Source organism: Danio aesculapii, chromosome 20 (genome assembly GCF_903798145.1).
Source record: "Danio aesculapii chromosome 20, fDanAes4.1, whole genome shotgun sequence".
NCBI classification, from domain to species: Eukaryota; Metazoa; Chordata; class Actinopteri; order Cypriniformes; family Danionidae; genus Danio; species Danio aesculapii.
In genome coordinates this window covers 7,865,381-7,881,083 of record NC_079454.1, presented here as the reverse complement: position 1 = coordinate 7,881,083, position 15,703 = coordinate 7,865,381, and the positions used below count along the sequence as shown (strand labels likewise).

General features: G+C 34.7%; 1 protein-coding gene across 2 annotated transcripts in view; it reads left to right on the top strand.

Moving 5' to 3' along the window:
• The window catches only part of rhag (Rh associated glycoprotein), a 32,114-nt gene extending 17,273 nt beyond the window's left edge, over positions 1-14,841 (top strand). The window contains exons 3-10 of one of the 2 annotated variants that reach the window (XM_056481027.1): positions 1,337-1,487; positions 6,520-6,667; positions 8,984-9,150; positions 9,235-9,372; positions 10,130-10,251; positions 10,340-10,413; positions 11,082-11,155; positions 12,979-14,841. In XM_056481027.1, the coding sequence (XP_056337002.1) occupies positions 1,337-1,487; positions 6,520-6,667; positions 8,984-9,150; positions 9,235-9,372; positions 10,130-10,251; positions 10,340-10,413; positions 11,082-11,155; positions 12,979-13,053 (949 nt within the window). In that variant the 3' untranslated portion in view covers positions 13,054-14,841. Of the gene's footprint in view, positions 1-1,336; positions 1,488-6,519; positions 6,668-8,983; positions 9,151-9,234; positions 9,373-10,129; positions 10,252-10,339; positions 10,414-11,081; positions 11,162-12,978 lie in introns of those variants that run through there. The other variant, XM_056481028.1, reaches the window with a different exon arrangement.
• Positions 14,842-15,703: the final 862 nt, after the last annotated feature.

The window sequence follows — 15,703 nt, the reverse complement described above, 5'->3', positions numbered from 1 at the left end:
AAAAAAAAAAAACCAAGTAAATAACAGGGTGAGAATATCTGAAAATGTGGTAAAAATCAGGGCATTTCTTTTTCTGGATTCCTTTTTAAACTGTCAATTGGGTTTAGGGAAGTGGGTGGGCGGGTTAGTCGCTGCTTTTGAAAGCACTTTTGGTTGGGTTTAGGGAAGGGGGAGGGTGGGTCAGTCAATCTGTCAGTCATTCAGTCAGTCAAACAATCAGTCAACAGCGGCCTTCTGGCGGTGGATTTACGTGAGAACAGCGGGCGCGGATGGCTCTTGCGAGAAAAATTTGACATCTGAAAATGTGTACACAGCGACATCTGATGGATTTGCAAAAACAAAAACTGCAAAAAAACGTAGCTCCTGGGACGTATTTGGCGCTCTCCAGAAATGGATATAGGTACATTTTCAGAATAAGTCTGGATTGGACATTTGTCAGCTATTTGTCCTTAAACTGCCCCGTTGTGTAAGACTAGTATTTTACGCATCTTATGTGATTTTAGACTGTTGTAGGCTGTAAAGTAACAGAAATTATTTAGCGTAGTGATAAGGAGCTGTAATATAGGCAAAATCTGCCTGGAACTACTTTAGCTGTGTGTTTATCTCAAAATGTTCATCAGCCAATCACTCAACAGAACGTTAGTACAAACATATAATACATATTATTTATTATACACTGTATAACATGTGGCGACATGGTGGCTCAGTGGTTAGCACTGTCCCCTCACAGCAAGAAGGTCGCTGGTTCGAGTCCCAGCTAGGTCAGCTGGCATTTCTGTGTGAAGTTTGCATGTTTTTCCCATGTTTGCGTGGGTTTCCTCTGGATGATCCGGTTTCCCCCACAGCCCAAAGACATGCGCTATAGGTGAATAAAAACTATCTAAATTGGCCGTAGTGTATTTGTGTGAATAAGAGCGTATGGATGTTTCCCAGTACTGGGTTGCAGCTAAAAGGCCATCAAGTATAAAACATATGCTGGATAAATTGGTGGTTCATTCTGCTGTGGTGACCCCTGATAAATAAAGCGACTAAGCTGAAGGAAAATGAATGAATGGATGAATGTAAAACATGTTGGGTTCCACACAATCAATTTGTGTTGGGACAACGTGATGGAATTAAGTTAACTCTCATTAGTTTTTACAAATTTAAGTGGATTGAACATAAAACAGCAAAAACAAATCAAGAATTTCATCCCATTTTAAATAAGTAGTTTGAACAAACAGCAAACCTCCTTTTTTGAAATGTCACGACTTTCCTTCTTACTTTCCGGTCATATTAATGCATGTATACATTCTCATATAAACTCTTTATCTCTCTCATAATTCCCTCTCTGCAGGATGATTAATGCAGACTTCAGCACAGCAACAGTTCTGATCTCATTTGGAGCAGTTTTGGGAAAAACCAGCCCCGTCCAGCTCCTCATCATGACCCTACTGGAGATCACAACCTTCTGCATTAATGAGCATTTGGTGGTGGAAATACTTGGGGTTTGTAAAAGCTCATTCACTTGCTTACTTAAAGTCTTTGTGTTCCAGCACTCCAGAGTGCTTAGTTACAGGAAACACGGGATGCTAAAGGTTAATTCATTATAGACCATGCTGCTAATTTTAACATTCTATAGGGAGGTCCACATGATGTCTCTTCCATTCTCTTCACTTATTTGATCATTAACACTTTCCCCACCAACACTTTTTTTGACAGCACTTTAGTTAAGATCACAATTCATGCTATTATTAATACCTGCCTATTATTAAGATATTAACTGTTCATTAGCAGTGATTTTGGTTGCCATACCTGACAAATAAATGTCAGTATTTGTTGTCAATATGACGTTGGATTTTGGTCACTTCATAACAACCTAAAATCGACCTAATATCAACGTTATTTGATGTCATTATTGTACATAAAAATAACGTTGTCCTTAGACGCTAGCTAGAAGTTGAATTTTGGTCACCTAACATCACAACCTAAATCTAACCTAATAGTCTTATGATATTGTGTGCCTGCTGGCCAATAACTAAATGCACTACAGAATGTTACGTTTACACACACATGCACAAATTACATGTAAACGCATCAGCTTTTTACAGCGTAATACTCACTACTCTTGAGTACTTTTAAAATGGCTACTTTTTACTCATACTTTGAGTAATATTTACAACAGATACTTTTACTCTACTTGCACTATGTTTTTAGAAAGCAAGTAATAGTACTTTTACTTGAGTATGATTTTCCAGTACTCTTTCCACCACTATGATCTTATTCTGCATCCCTAATCCTACCCAAAACCTAAACCCAACTTCTACCTTACTAACTATTAATAAATGGCTAATTAGTAGTTTATTAAGCTAGTAGTGTTACTTAATGACTTGTTAATACCGTGAATTGTGACCTTTTTTTGTTTGGATAATACATTTAGTTCAAAATAATAATAATAAATATAAATAAATGTAACCTAGTTGGGTCTGTCCATATTTTACCAAACCTAAGTTAAAATAACTACATTTTTTGATAATAGCTTCATTGATTTTTTTTTTAAATCAACATGGTGTAATTTACAATAAAAGTATATGAATAAAGACTATGTCAATTAAAATAAATGTATTGCTGTTTGACTACAGTATATCAGTGTAGATGTGTAGTGAATTCTCAGACATAATAAACTCACACAAGCTCAGAAACTGTCACTAAAATATCTGTGATTATGAACAAGAAAAGAATAAACGATCAAATTAAATTTTAATTAAAATTTAGAAGAAAGGGGAAGCAGATCGGTTTAACTGTACAAGGGAAAAACCTCACACTCGCGGTGCTAAATCATTAGCCGTTGGTGTGCAGAGGGGTGACCTGCTCTCGGGCTGCAGGTGTGAGAAACGGCTGTGTCGTACTGGGCTGCCTGTGGCTGTGAGAGCTCTGAGGCGAGGGAGGGGCCGGCTGCATCTCCAGCAACTCGTTGAGAAGACTTGGATCAGTACAGTACGAACAGATGAGAATCTATTTAAAAAAAAACATTAACACCCTTAACACCATAAAAAAGTAGCTAGATTTCAGTGTTGGGAAGTAGCCTCGCTACAAGTAGTGACGCTACTAGCTTAACTACATTTCTCAGTAGCGTAGCGGTAGCGTCGCTACTTTCTAAATCAAATAGCTTTTCAGTAGCGATACTGTTTTATTAGTCAAGTAGCGCAGTAGCGTCCACAAAGCTACATTTACCGATCGCGGATCAATAAGTGACGGCACTGACATTCACAGGGCTGTGAGGCCGGTGTCTAGCCGATGAAAGTAAATCCATATAATGGCGAGCATGATGATTTCTTCTTCTTCCTGTTTTACGGTGGTTGACAACAAACTTTTTGGTGCGTTACTGCCACCTCTGGTCGGTGATGTTGCCAACCAAATTAGGCGAACACGAGAAACTTGCTTGATGGAAAGATGACCGAGGGAGAGGAGTTGGATTTTTCGTGACCATATATCTTGAGAAGTATGTTAAGATGCAGTAACTTAATTTCTGAAGCTGTGCTTAAAGAATACTTTAGTAATTTATAGTAAGTACTACTATAAATTACTGCATTATGTAGTGTAATTTATCAATGAAGAGTTGTAAATATATATACAATATGCATAATGATGATCAAAATATTTCCCTTTACTATAAAATTAGTATTTTAAATGTGTAACACCTGCTTTTATATGATTTTTTGTTTTAGCTGTAATATACTATAATTTGTTTCTGTTTAGTAGCCTACAGCATATTATTTACAGTAAATAATTGAACTGAATTCTGCCTCATATGTTTTATTGACAGTTTTATTGATCTCAAAGATATGTTTGACTCGGATTGAAGTTGCTTCAATTTAAAGATAAAAATTGCAAAAATAGCTTAGATGTAGCTAAGCTACTTTTGCCATGTAGCTTTTAGCTTAGCTTGCTACATTTCCCAGTGAGTAGCTTTTAGTGTAGTTAAGCTACATTTTAAGTAGAGTAGCTAATAGCTTAGCTCACTACATTTTTTAAGTAGCTTGCCCAACACTGCTAGATTTGTTGCTAGTCGCTTTTTTGAAAATTGCTAGAGGAGTCTGAAAAGTCACTACATGTATAAGTTGCTAAGTTGGCAACACTGGGTTCATGTTTGTTAATTAAAGTATTAATTAACAATATTATAATTAAATTATAATATAATTTTATATATAAAATTATAATATAATTAAAGTATTAATTAAAGTGTTAATTAATTAAAGTATTAATTAACACTTTAGATTTGCTAAATGTAACCAACATGAAGTCATGACCTGTTAATGTACCTTTATGTTATGACTTTACTTGGAGGGGCACATTATCATTAACTCAGTCTTAACTACTCATTAACTGCTGTGTTAAAACGTAACTCTCATGCACGTCCGACTAGTGCATGTTTATACTGAAAAACAAAGAAAAAAATTGTTCCGTCTACATCAAAATGAACAGTTTACCACAGGAGTTCATGCGTTAGTTCTTAGTCAAAGTCAAAAATGAATTCTTGATTAGCACATGCCTTAACTCATCATTAGTTGACAATGAAGTGTAGTTTACATTTTTAGTACATCCTTATTGATGTACTGTTATTGTGAAGTGGTATACCCAGTTTTGTTTTGTCAGACCATACAGATTTTTTTATTCATCTAAATAAAATTCAGAACGATGATAAAACATTGGGTATGTAACGAGGAGACTGACACGGAGGGATCCATTATGCAGTATTTATTAGTCACAGTCAAACACAAACATCCAATACACACTAAAGTGCAAACACACAGCAACAGTAACCAATAATGGTCTTGGGGCTGGCGGCTGACAGACACAGAGTGATTTACTAGGCATAGATCAGTGGCAGGCGGTGTGGTTCAGAATCCGTTAGACAGGCTTGGGTCGAGGGCAGGCAGTGTGGTTCAGAGTCCGTGTATAAAGCAAGGGTCGTGGGCAGGCAGAAGGCAACTCAGAGTCAGAAACATTCCGGGGTTATTCTCAGAAGATCAGACAGGAAAGACCGCTCAGTAATGCTGGCCAGGGCTAAACAAGACTTCGCAATGAACTGGTGTTTGAGTGTGGCTTATATAGGAAGCGTGGGTCGTTAACTAGATTCAGGTGTGTGCACAATCAGTTTAGATGGATGATGTAATGCTTAAAAGTCCGGGGATGGTGACCTCTGCTGTCCAGCGAGGGGAATGACTGGGACCGAGTCGGTAACAGGGTAGATCAGTGGTTCTCAAAGTGGGCATCGGAACCCCCTGGGGTCCGCTTGGTGATTTCTAAAAATAATTTTTATTAAACTATTAGAATTACCATATTTTATTCATAACCCACAGAAGATAGTGAATAGTTACGTTAAGGAAACAACAACAACATACAAATAAAAATCAGCCTTTAATTTTTTTATAATAATATAAAATTAAATTAATAAATGACCATAAAAAAAATATTATATGGCTACTAGACTGTTGCATTTTTGTGTGGTCAATATGCTCATGTTTATATACAGTATGCCTATAGTTGTGTGTGCAACATTTGTATAACTACAGTATAACCAACTTGAAAAATGGGGGTCACGAGTCACTTACATTGTTATTTTGGGAGTCACGGGGTGAAAAGCTTGGGAACCCCTGGAGTAGATCGAGTTCATCAATACCTCCAAAGAGACATTTTTGTGGGTTCAAATTACATTAATTAACATTGAGTGTCTGATTACTGCACTAGCTTAAATGTGCATGAAAATGGTTTTTATTGCTCGTTTCTGCACATTAGTTTGTTTTTGGATTGAGAGATAATGTGCTGTTAGACGATTCACAATAGCACACCCAACATATAAAAGAGGAGATGTCTTTCAATTCCAGGAAAATTGTTTACTTTGTTGATACCCCATCTAGCTTGCCAAGTTTAAGCATTAATTCTACTTTTAATTTGGTTTGTTTTGCTTTGTATTAGTAACATAGCATTGTGAAATATGTAGTTTCCTGTTAGCTAATTTTATAGGCCAAAGATGAAGGAAAAATCAGCTTAGATATTTTTTGAACTGCTTCCTAAAGTTGGCAGGATAAAACACCCAGTGTTCCAATAACAGCAACACCCTCTTTGTCTTCTAGGAGATATTGTGTCTGAATAAATTAATGTAAAAAAAAAACTATTAACATTTTTATATTTTAATTAGCAGACAGATGATTGTATTATAGTTGCTGTATTATTGTATATGATGATATGAGACATCTATACCATTGTTTTGTCATTGCAAAATTTTAAATTAATTATTATTTAATGATTATTATTTAAATAAATATATACAATTAAAATCTAAATTATTATTTTTAGAAGGGTTCAGTTTGATAGTGTCTAAATTGTTATTAAATAGTGGAGTCATTTCTAAAAAAAAATAACCTTATATACACACACACACACACACACACACACACACAAACAAATCAGAGCCAAACGTGAACTCCTCCAAAAGTTTTTCATATTGTGTTCAAAGGCATTCTGGTTTCTCAACAGGTTTCTGACGTTGGTGCCTCCATGACCATCCATGCTTTTGGGGCTTACTTTGGATTATCGGTGGCTCGTGTTCTCTATAGGCCTGGTCTGCGTAATGGCCATGAAAATGATGGATCAGTCTACCACTCAGACTTGTTTGCAATGATCGGTACGTGTACAACAGAAATCTCCCTTTTATCCCACGTATATGTAATCAGAGTACTAAATGAATATTCTTATATGGGACATTGCATGTGCTTGCAGCAGGATTTTTTATAATGCATCACATACAAAAGAACTTACTTGAGAATGAAAACCATCCATTAAGAGTGTTCTATCGTTATGAATTCAGGAGACTCAGACTTGATCAGGATATTAAAAAAAACCTTGAATAATGTCACATCTCCTGATCACTATGGGGTGAAAATCAGGTCCAAAATCAGAGTAATGTCTTCAATTTATGAGCAGCCTAAGACATTAGGGTGCACAACTGCTAAAAGCAAACCCTTACTTGGCATTAACTAAAATTGTTATATGGGTTTTGGCCAGTAACGGGTGTTCTGGAGTCAACCAAAGTTTATGCAAACCAAAAAGGCAGACTTTAATAAGTCTGAATGTGATTTACTAAGGGTTGCAATAATTAATTGACTGGTATTTCTGCTATTATCTACATTTATTACACGACTCTATAGAAAATACTTGATCCTTATTTGGCAATCACAACATTCTAAGGTATTTTAATCCCAGATAACAACCAATAAATCTATTAAAAAAGTACTTACTTTGAATAATCTTGACCGATAATGAATATATATATATATATATATATATATATATATATATATATATATATATATATATATATATATATATATATATATATATATATATATATATATATATATATATATATATGCCCAACTCACTGCAGAATTTATTGTGCACCTCAGCTCTCCAGTTTCCACCAAAACTCCACAGGGTTAATATACATGGTTGCGCTTCTATAGCCAAACCTAGGTTATTCATGCTAATGCCAAATGTCCATTGGAACATCCAATGGTGCCAGCAGTGAAAATCTTGGGCTGTGGACAATGTGAAACATGTATTGTTCTCTGGGAAAAGTGACAGTGAGGAAAAGCCCCAAAGAAGCATACCAACCAGACTGTTGCATGCCCAGCATGCTAGATGGGCACATCACTGCCATATATATATATATATATATATATATATATATATATATATATATATATATATATATATATATATATATATATAGATATATATATATATACTTTTCTGTCGATGCACTGTTCTGACCATTGACTGAATAATAATAGCAATGAAAATATAGTGTAGGCTGCATCCAACCCTTTGTTAAGCACTATTTCCTGCAAGCTTTGCATTTAATTAAAGAGCTAATAAATTATTACAGCTCAGATTAATGTTTTGTGTGTAATTGTTTAGATGATGTACAATACATCAATGGTTTTTCACCAAATAGAGCCCTTCAGTCTTATACAACTGCTGATAAGCCTTGCCATGCTTTATACTGCAAGTACAACCGACTGGATGTACATTATTTCTTACAAAACATCCCCCAAAAGCATCTTAACCAATTTTGCAGTTAACTTACCATGAAAGTAACTATATGAGAAGGAAAACAGAGAACAGACCATGTTGTTGTGCTCATTTATTTGGAATGCAGTGTTATTAATTTGTGCTGCTCTTAGTAAATTACATTCTATGTGAATGCAAAGTCACACTAGTTTGTCCTGTTAAGTAAATCTGGCCCTATAGTATACTGAACGGTCTGTACGACTGCAGCTCCAAACAGACAATAAATAAGCATTGTGCAGGAAACAAACCTCAGTACATTTTGAATTTGTGATTTGGTAAGCATAAAAACCATTCAAAAAATAAAAATCAAGCATTCACCCTGTCACCATTTATTCACCAACCAATTGTTCCAAATCTGTTTGATTGACTTTCTCCTGTCAAACACAAAACAGAAATTTGGAAGAAAGCTGGAAACCAGTAACCGACTTCCATATAGTATTTGTTTTTCCTACTATGGTTGTCAGTGGTTTCCAACACTCAAATATCTACAACTCTTAAAGGTTTAAAACTATTTGAGAGAGAGTAGATAATGTGTACATTTTTATATTTGGATGAACTATCTCTTTAAGCTTGTATTGACCTTATTCTACATTGTGGACATGCGCTCGTTTTTGCGATTGTTTTAGAATTTTCGATTCAATGGGAGAAATGACTAGGAATAATAAACAGCAGAAAACGGTCAAATTGTTCAGGGCTGTACAAAAAAAGGAGAATAATATAATAAGAAAATGTTAACATCAAGCAGCACAACGAGCAGTTTTTAACGTCTAAATATCAATGGACATGAATGAGTCGTGAGATGGACAAAGAATAAGGTCAATAGTCACTCATAAACATACACAATTTGGCTCTTGTCTTGTGTCTTCAGGCACAGTCTACCTGTGGATGTTCTGGCCCAGCTTTAATTCAGCTATCGCAACACCTGGTGATCACCAGTTAAGAGCTGTTGTCAACACATATTTCTCCTTGGCTGCTTGTGCTCTCGCTGCCTATGCTACTTCCAGTCTGGTGGAGAAGAAGGGGAAACTTGACATGGTGGGTCTTACTGCTCTCTTGTTTTGTTTTTTAACCACATTTTCATCAGCTTTATGTCTTAGGCTGTTGTGTTCTCTTGCACAGGTTCACATTCAGAATGCCACTCTGGCCGGAGGTGTCGCTGTGGGCACCTGCGCTGACATGGACATCCAGCCATTTGGAGCCATGCTGATTGGAATCACTGCCGGCATCATCTCCACAGTTGGCTTCAAGTTCCTCACTGTATGCATTTTCTTTCATATCACATACTATACGTAGACGTTTACACAATGCATTTAAATACTAATACGTATGCAATTTTGCAGTTCAGTTACTTCAGAATGGCATTTTTGTATGAAAACGCAGATATTTAAGAATAGTCAATTTGCTTTTTAATTAAACAAACAACTACTTTTGTGAAAATTGTAACATCAAGTGCATGTGTATGCAGACATCCAAATTGCTTGTTGCTGCCAAATGAAAAAGGTTCTAAGAACTGGCATGTACGGTTCCAGCTGTATTTTCATATGAGAATACATGGCATGATCAGACAACCGTGCCAGGCTACCGGTTTCTCCATAGCTGGGTAAACAGAAGCAAACTATTCTTTTTTGTTTGTTTGTTTTAATGAAGAAAATAAATAAATAAATAAATAAATAAATAAATAAATAAATAAATAAATGAGTCCCAAAAACATCTGATCATCATCCATATCGCTGTTTACATTACACTTCCACTATGAAGGCTATGACTGGCGCATTTGTATTGCATTCCAGAGCTGGAAAGCAGGTAACCATTGACCTCCATAGTATTTGTTTTTACCACTATGGTTTCATTATCATAACCTCAGTGGAATATTAAACCAAATTCAAAGAGAATAGAGAATTAAGCAAACAGAACCATTTGGTCCAAGAAACACAGCTTTAAAAATAATAGAACGTTACAGGAAATATATCATAAATGTATATCACATGTTAATCCAACTTTTTTCTTAACTCAGCCCATACTCGCCTCTAAACTTGGCATCCAAGACACCTGTGGTGTGCATAACCTTCATGGCATGCCGGGCATCCTGGGAGGCGTTGCTGGCATTTTGGCGGCAGCACTGAATAGGAAAGAAGGGTAACCTGGCAGTTCCTCTACATTTGGTTTTTAGCATCAGTATGGAAACAAAATGGTTTTTTAACATCTTTGTGCTTGTTTTTTCCAGTGTCTCAGCAACTTATCAGGCAGCTGGGTTGGCATCATCTCTGGGGTTTGCTTTGGTTGGTGGATTGATCACAGGTGGGTACTAATTCTAGCACCATATGATCTGCAAAGCATATAAAATGTTATTATTTAGCCATTTTAAATGTCATTTATTTATTTTAAAATGCATAAACTTGAATATATCCCTTCTACAAGGAACATTGACACAATTTCTACATTAAAATTAGCTTTGACATTAATTTTTATCTTATTAGAATTAATTAATGTGCTGGGAATATAATTTGGTACAATCTAAGCATACGCTCAAAAAAGTAATTGTCGCTGCTTGTTCAAACTGATCATTTAAAATAAGCTGGAACAACACAATTCTGGAAATTTTTTGGGGAAACTTAAATTTTCAATCCACTTAACGTGTTAAGTTAACCTAATTGATTGGTGTTAGGACAACATAAATGAATAGTGTGGAATCCTGCATTTTTTATAGTGTATAAGATTTAGAAAAACAAAAAAATGGAAAAAAAATATTACATTCTGTCAATGCAAACTATGCATCTAAAAAATATACACACATATTCAATGTACGAAGTTAAATATGTTATAAACCAGGTTATGTCATGAATTATAAACTAACACAAGCATTTTAAAATAGATTTCTGATCATGTTTTCAGTAACTTACTCAACTAATATTGTGTTATTACATTACAAAAAGTGCAAAGTAAAATACCGTTGATGCCTTCTCCAGGTCTAATTATGAAGATTCCATTTTTGGGACAGCCACCCGACCAAAACTGCTTTGATGACTCAATCTACTGGGAGGTATGAAAAAAGTGCTATTCAGGGAAAAATGGTCACACTTTTTTAATGTAAATAAAAATGTTTTGTAGATTACTGATTCCTTACCACATTTCTGTAGTATCCAAAACACTGTAAACCCCCACGCCCAAAAAAACAAATAAAAAAAACACAGTTGTTAACCATTTATGCACACTACACTTATTTCATACGCTTTTTTTTTTCTTTTGATATTTTTCTTCTTCTGATATTTTCTCCATTCTCCATCTGGTGTTAAAGATTCAAGACACCCAGGAAAAAGATTTTTACCAGATTTGAGTGTGTTAAGCATCAGTTAAGACAACGTTAAGACCTGTCAGCTTTAATTGTGGGGAAAACTGGATCGTTTTGATGGATCAACTGGATCATCCACGCCCATCTCAGAGGATTTTTTTTTTAAATTCTGAGGTAGACTTGAACCGAAAGAGGGGGGTTTCCAGGGGCGTCACTAGACCCAATTCACTGGGGCACGTGCCCCAGTAAAATCTCCAGTGCCCCAGTAAATGCATTGAGATATGATTTACTTCATATGCAAGTGTATTTATTAAGAGTGGTACTTCCGAAATAAAGACGTTATTCTCTGCAACCGAACCAACGCTGGTGAAAGCAATGTAATCAAAAAGCAAACTGGCGCATCTCCGCGTGTGCGCGCTGCTCTTCTTCTGAGAGTCCTGGTAGTAAACATGCGCGCCAAAAAAGCAGGCTGCTTTTTACGCGCCGCTCATGCGTTATAAAACCAGCGTAACAGCCTTTTTTGTTTTGCAAGTGGACAAAACTAAAGTTTAAACAATATGATGGTGATCTTACTAAGCATGCCTCCTGATAGATTTTTTTGTATGAAGCAAAAAGGAGGGATGACGAGTCAGGGAGGTAAGACTTAACAAACCTAATTATCTGCCATGTGTCAAGTCTACAACAGATAATCCTATAACACATCTTTTTTTTTTTTGTCTATAGAGAATTGTCTATAGAATTTCATTCATATATATATATATACATATATTCATATATATATATATATATATATATATATATATATATATATATATATATATATATATATATATATATATGTTACATATGAAATATACATACACTATAAATACACTATATATATATATATATATATATATATATATATATATATATATATATATATATATATATATATGTATATAGTGTGTATTTACATATATATAGTGTGTATATATATATATATTATGTGTGTATATATACATTTTATAATAATTTTTTTTTTTTTGGGGGGGGGGTGATTGGGCAGAATGGGGGAGGGGGGTACGTGCCCCAGTAGAGCTTTATGTCTAGCAACGCCCCTGAGGGTTTCATAGCCCTTTAACTCTGACATCATATGTGTATGGGCTATTATATTGTTTTTTTCCATTGTAGGCTCTGCTAAACAGGCCAAAAAGAGACTACTAACTAATATCATTCCTTTTTGTTTTCTAAATTTCTCATTAAAAATCTACAAACTCATAAAACTGCTCTGAGACTAGGTAAAAACAATGAAATTTGTTCAGTGATTTGCCACTAGGAGGCCCCATTAGAGGAATATTGAATTTATTAAATTTTTCAAAGCAGTATTGATACAAAAGTTGTGTGACGGTGCCAATTTGATACACACTACAAACCACTGGTTCAAAACAACACATTCATAAGGGTTGCAAAGCTTTATGAAGCAGTGCTATGAAAGCAGCCATCACTACATTAGACATGAGTTGGGGGGTCTCCATGTGTCTGGGAACCTTTACAGTTTAAGTTTGGTAGTCATGGACATTTTTGATCTGCAGGTACCTGAGGAAGAGGAGGAAACTGAAGAGCGTTTGACTCATGGTGATTATTCCAAGAACAAAGCAGAGGCTTGAAGATTTACTTCAAACCAGCTTTCCAAAACAAGTGACCCGGTCCAATAAGCAACTCAGGAGCATTTCTGCTATCAGCATCTACACCACTTCTAAACAATGAACCTTGGCATCTGTTCATTTTAAAATAGGTGTTTTTCTAAATATGTGTAGCTAAATATGAAAAACTTAAGTCATGTTATTAATGAAAATGATGGTAAACATTTTAGGATTAGGTATTATATAACTAAATGTAAGGAGGTTAAGAGTGTTTAAACAAAAGTTAAAGGGATAGTTCAGTCAAAAATGAAAATTTCCTCACACATTACCTTCTTCTGTTAAACACAAACCAAGATACTTGAGAATGTTGGGGGAACAACAGCTAAAAATATTTAGAAAAGTACTTAAAAATACTTTTAATGCTTTTTTTCCCAACATTTTTTCAAAATATCTTGTTTAGCTTTTATCAGAAGAAACTTAAACAGGTTTGGAGACACCTGAGGGTGAGGAAATGGTGAGTAAATTTTCATTTTTCTGCGTAAACCATTCTTTTACTTTAATGTAGGTCAGTTATCATTGTCATCTGCTGAACAGACACTGACTTACTGACTAGTTGCTCACTGTAATGTGCCAAAAATCTGAGCCAGTGTGAGACTTCCTAAGTGTCCTTTATCAGAGTAGTTCATTTAGAATTGAATAAGCTTTTTTTACAAACCCAGCTTTCATAATTTCATAATGTTTTTATTTTTTACAAGTATGCCTATTAGTCTACATTGAAAGCGAGATCTTCTTGTAACAATAATTTTTACTTATTATTGTGATAACCTTTTATCCAATGATATATGAAGTATTTGTAACTGTTGTATCCTTAAAAACTAACAAATATAATGTTGCCTTTTATATTTTCACACAGTACTCAAACTTTAAAATGCGCTCAGGTGAATACAGTGGCCCCAAGAAGAAAGAAAAAGAAACAACATATAAACAGTGGCAAATCTGTAAGAGAAATATAACTATCCATGCCTAGAAGACTTTTGTGGAATTAATTTTAAGGAAATGCTCAAGCAGGTTTTGTTTTTACTGTGATTTGGGTCGAAATACTTGTCCAAAAGTGTTTTTTGGGGGGGTCACTGTACTATATATCTTTGAAGCTTTATCTTTTTGTCAGGATTATTGTACATGTAAGATGCCATACAAGAACTTTACAAACAGTATGTGACCCTGGAGCCCAAAATCAGTCTTAAGTTGCATGTATATTTGTAGGAATAGCCGAAAAATAAATTATACCCTTTTTATTTTATGGCAAAAATCTTTCAAATATTATTATGTGTCATGAAGACATTTTGTAAATTTTTGACTGTAAATATTTCAAAACATAATTTCTGATTAGGAATATGCATTGTTATGAACTTAATTTGGACAACTTTAAAAGCAATCTCAATGTTTAGATTTTTTTAAACCCGCAGATTTGAGATTTTCAAATAGTTGAATCTGAGTCAAATATTGTCCTACTTCAACTCATGACTGGTTATTTGGTCCAGGGTCACAAATGAACTCTTTTACAGCTTTTGCTGAACCTTCTGCACACAGTATTAATAAGCAGACGTGATCGGATAGTCACTGCTTGTATTTAGTAAGTCTACCAAATGCTATTGTTGTGAAATCATTGTAGACCATCTTACTGCAAGCTGATTTACTGATTCAAATTTTGTCTTTGAATGTGTTCCCACATGTCCCACTCCCAAACCTCATCACTTAATTGAATTTGAAAAGTTTGTGAATGTATTAAACTTTTACTGTCATTTATAAAAATATACCACTCAAAATTTTTTTGTTATTATGGGTTCTGGGTGTTCCCTGGTCTACCCATTCTCCCTCTTATCTGACACAGTTCAGTTCATGAAGCTCTCTCTCCCAAACTGGTGTGGTAAGTGAAAAAGACATGTGCAGAGTGGTGTCTCCAAGACCACTGTTATAACTGCTAAGCTGAAAGAACACAGAGAGTTAAACGCAGTTCAATTTGATAATTTTTAATACAGCTGATCTCTGGGTCTGGCGAGAGCACTTTTAGCTTAGCTTAGCATAAATCATTTAATTGGATTGGACCATTAGCATCTTGCTCAAAAATGCAAGTAAATCGGTCATTCACTTGTCCAAATAGCTACTACTGTACATGATCCTTTAGAAATCATTCCGATATGGTAAATTTGAATTATTACTAGTGCTCAAATATCAATAAAATTATTTGTTGTTATTTTTTTTTAATTGTTGCTGCTTTTTGTGGGTTTTTTAAATCTGAAAAGCAAAGTATTAGAATGTTCAATTCACTGCATTTATTTGAAGTAAAAACTGAAAATTTCTTACTTGTAGCTATAATACATGCCATGTAGTGATGTGTAATGCCATTTTTTATGAAATTAATGAATGTAAATTTCACTTTTATAATATATATGCCTATATTAAGCTACACATTTGTGTATTTTTGGCAGTATTTCTATGGTAAAAACATTTAATAAAAGAAATATGAGCAGCAAAGCAATGTTTTACAAAAGTATACTTGGCAACTGAAAACAATTAATATCATATTTACCTTTCAGATGCACTTTGAATCGTCTACTACCTACTGAAAAAAACAGCTAGGCTGGTTGGCTGGTTTTAGCTGGTCAACCAGGCA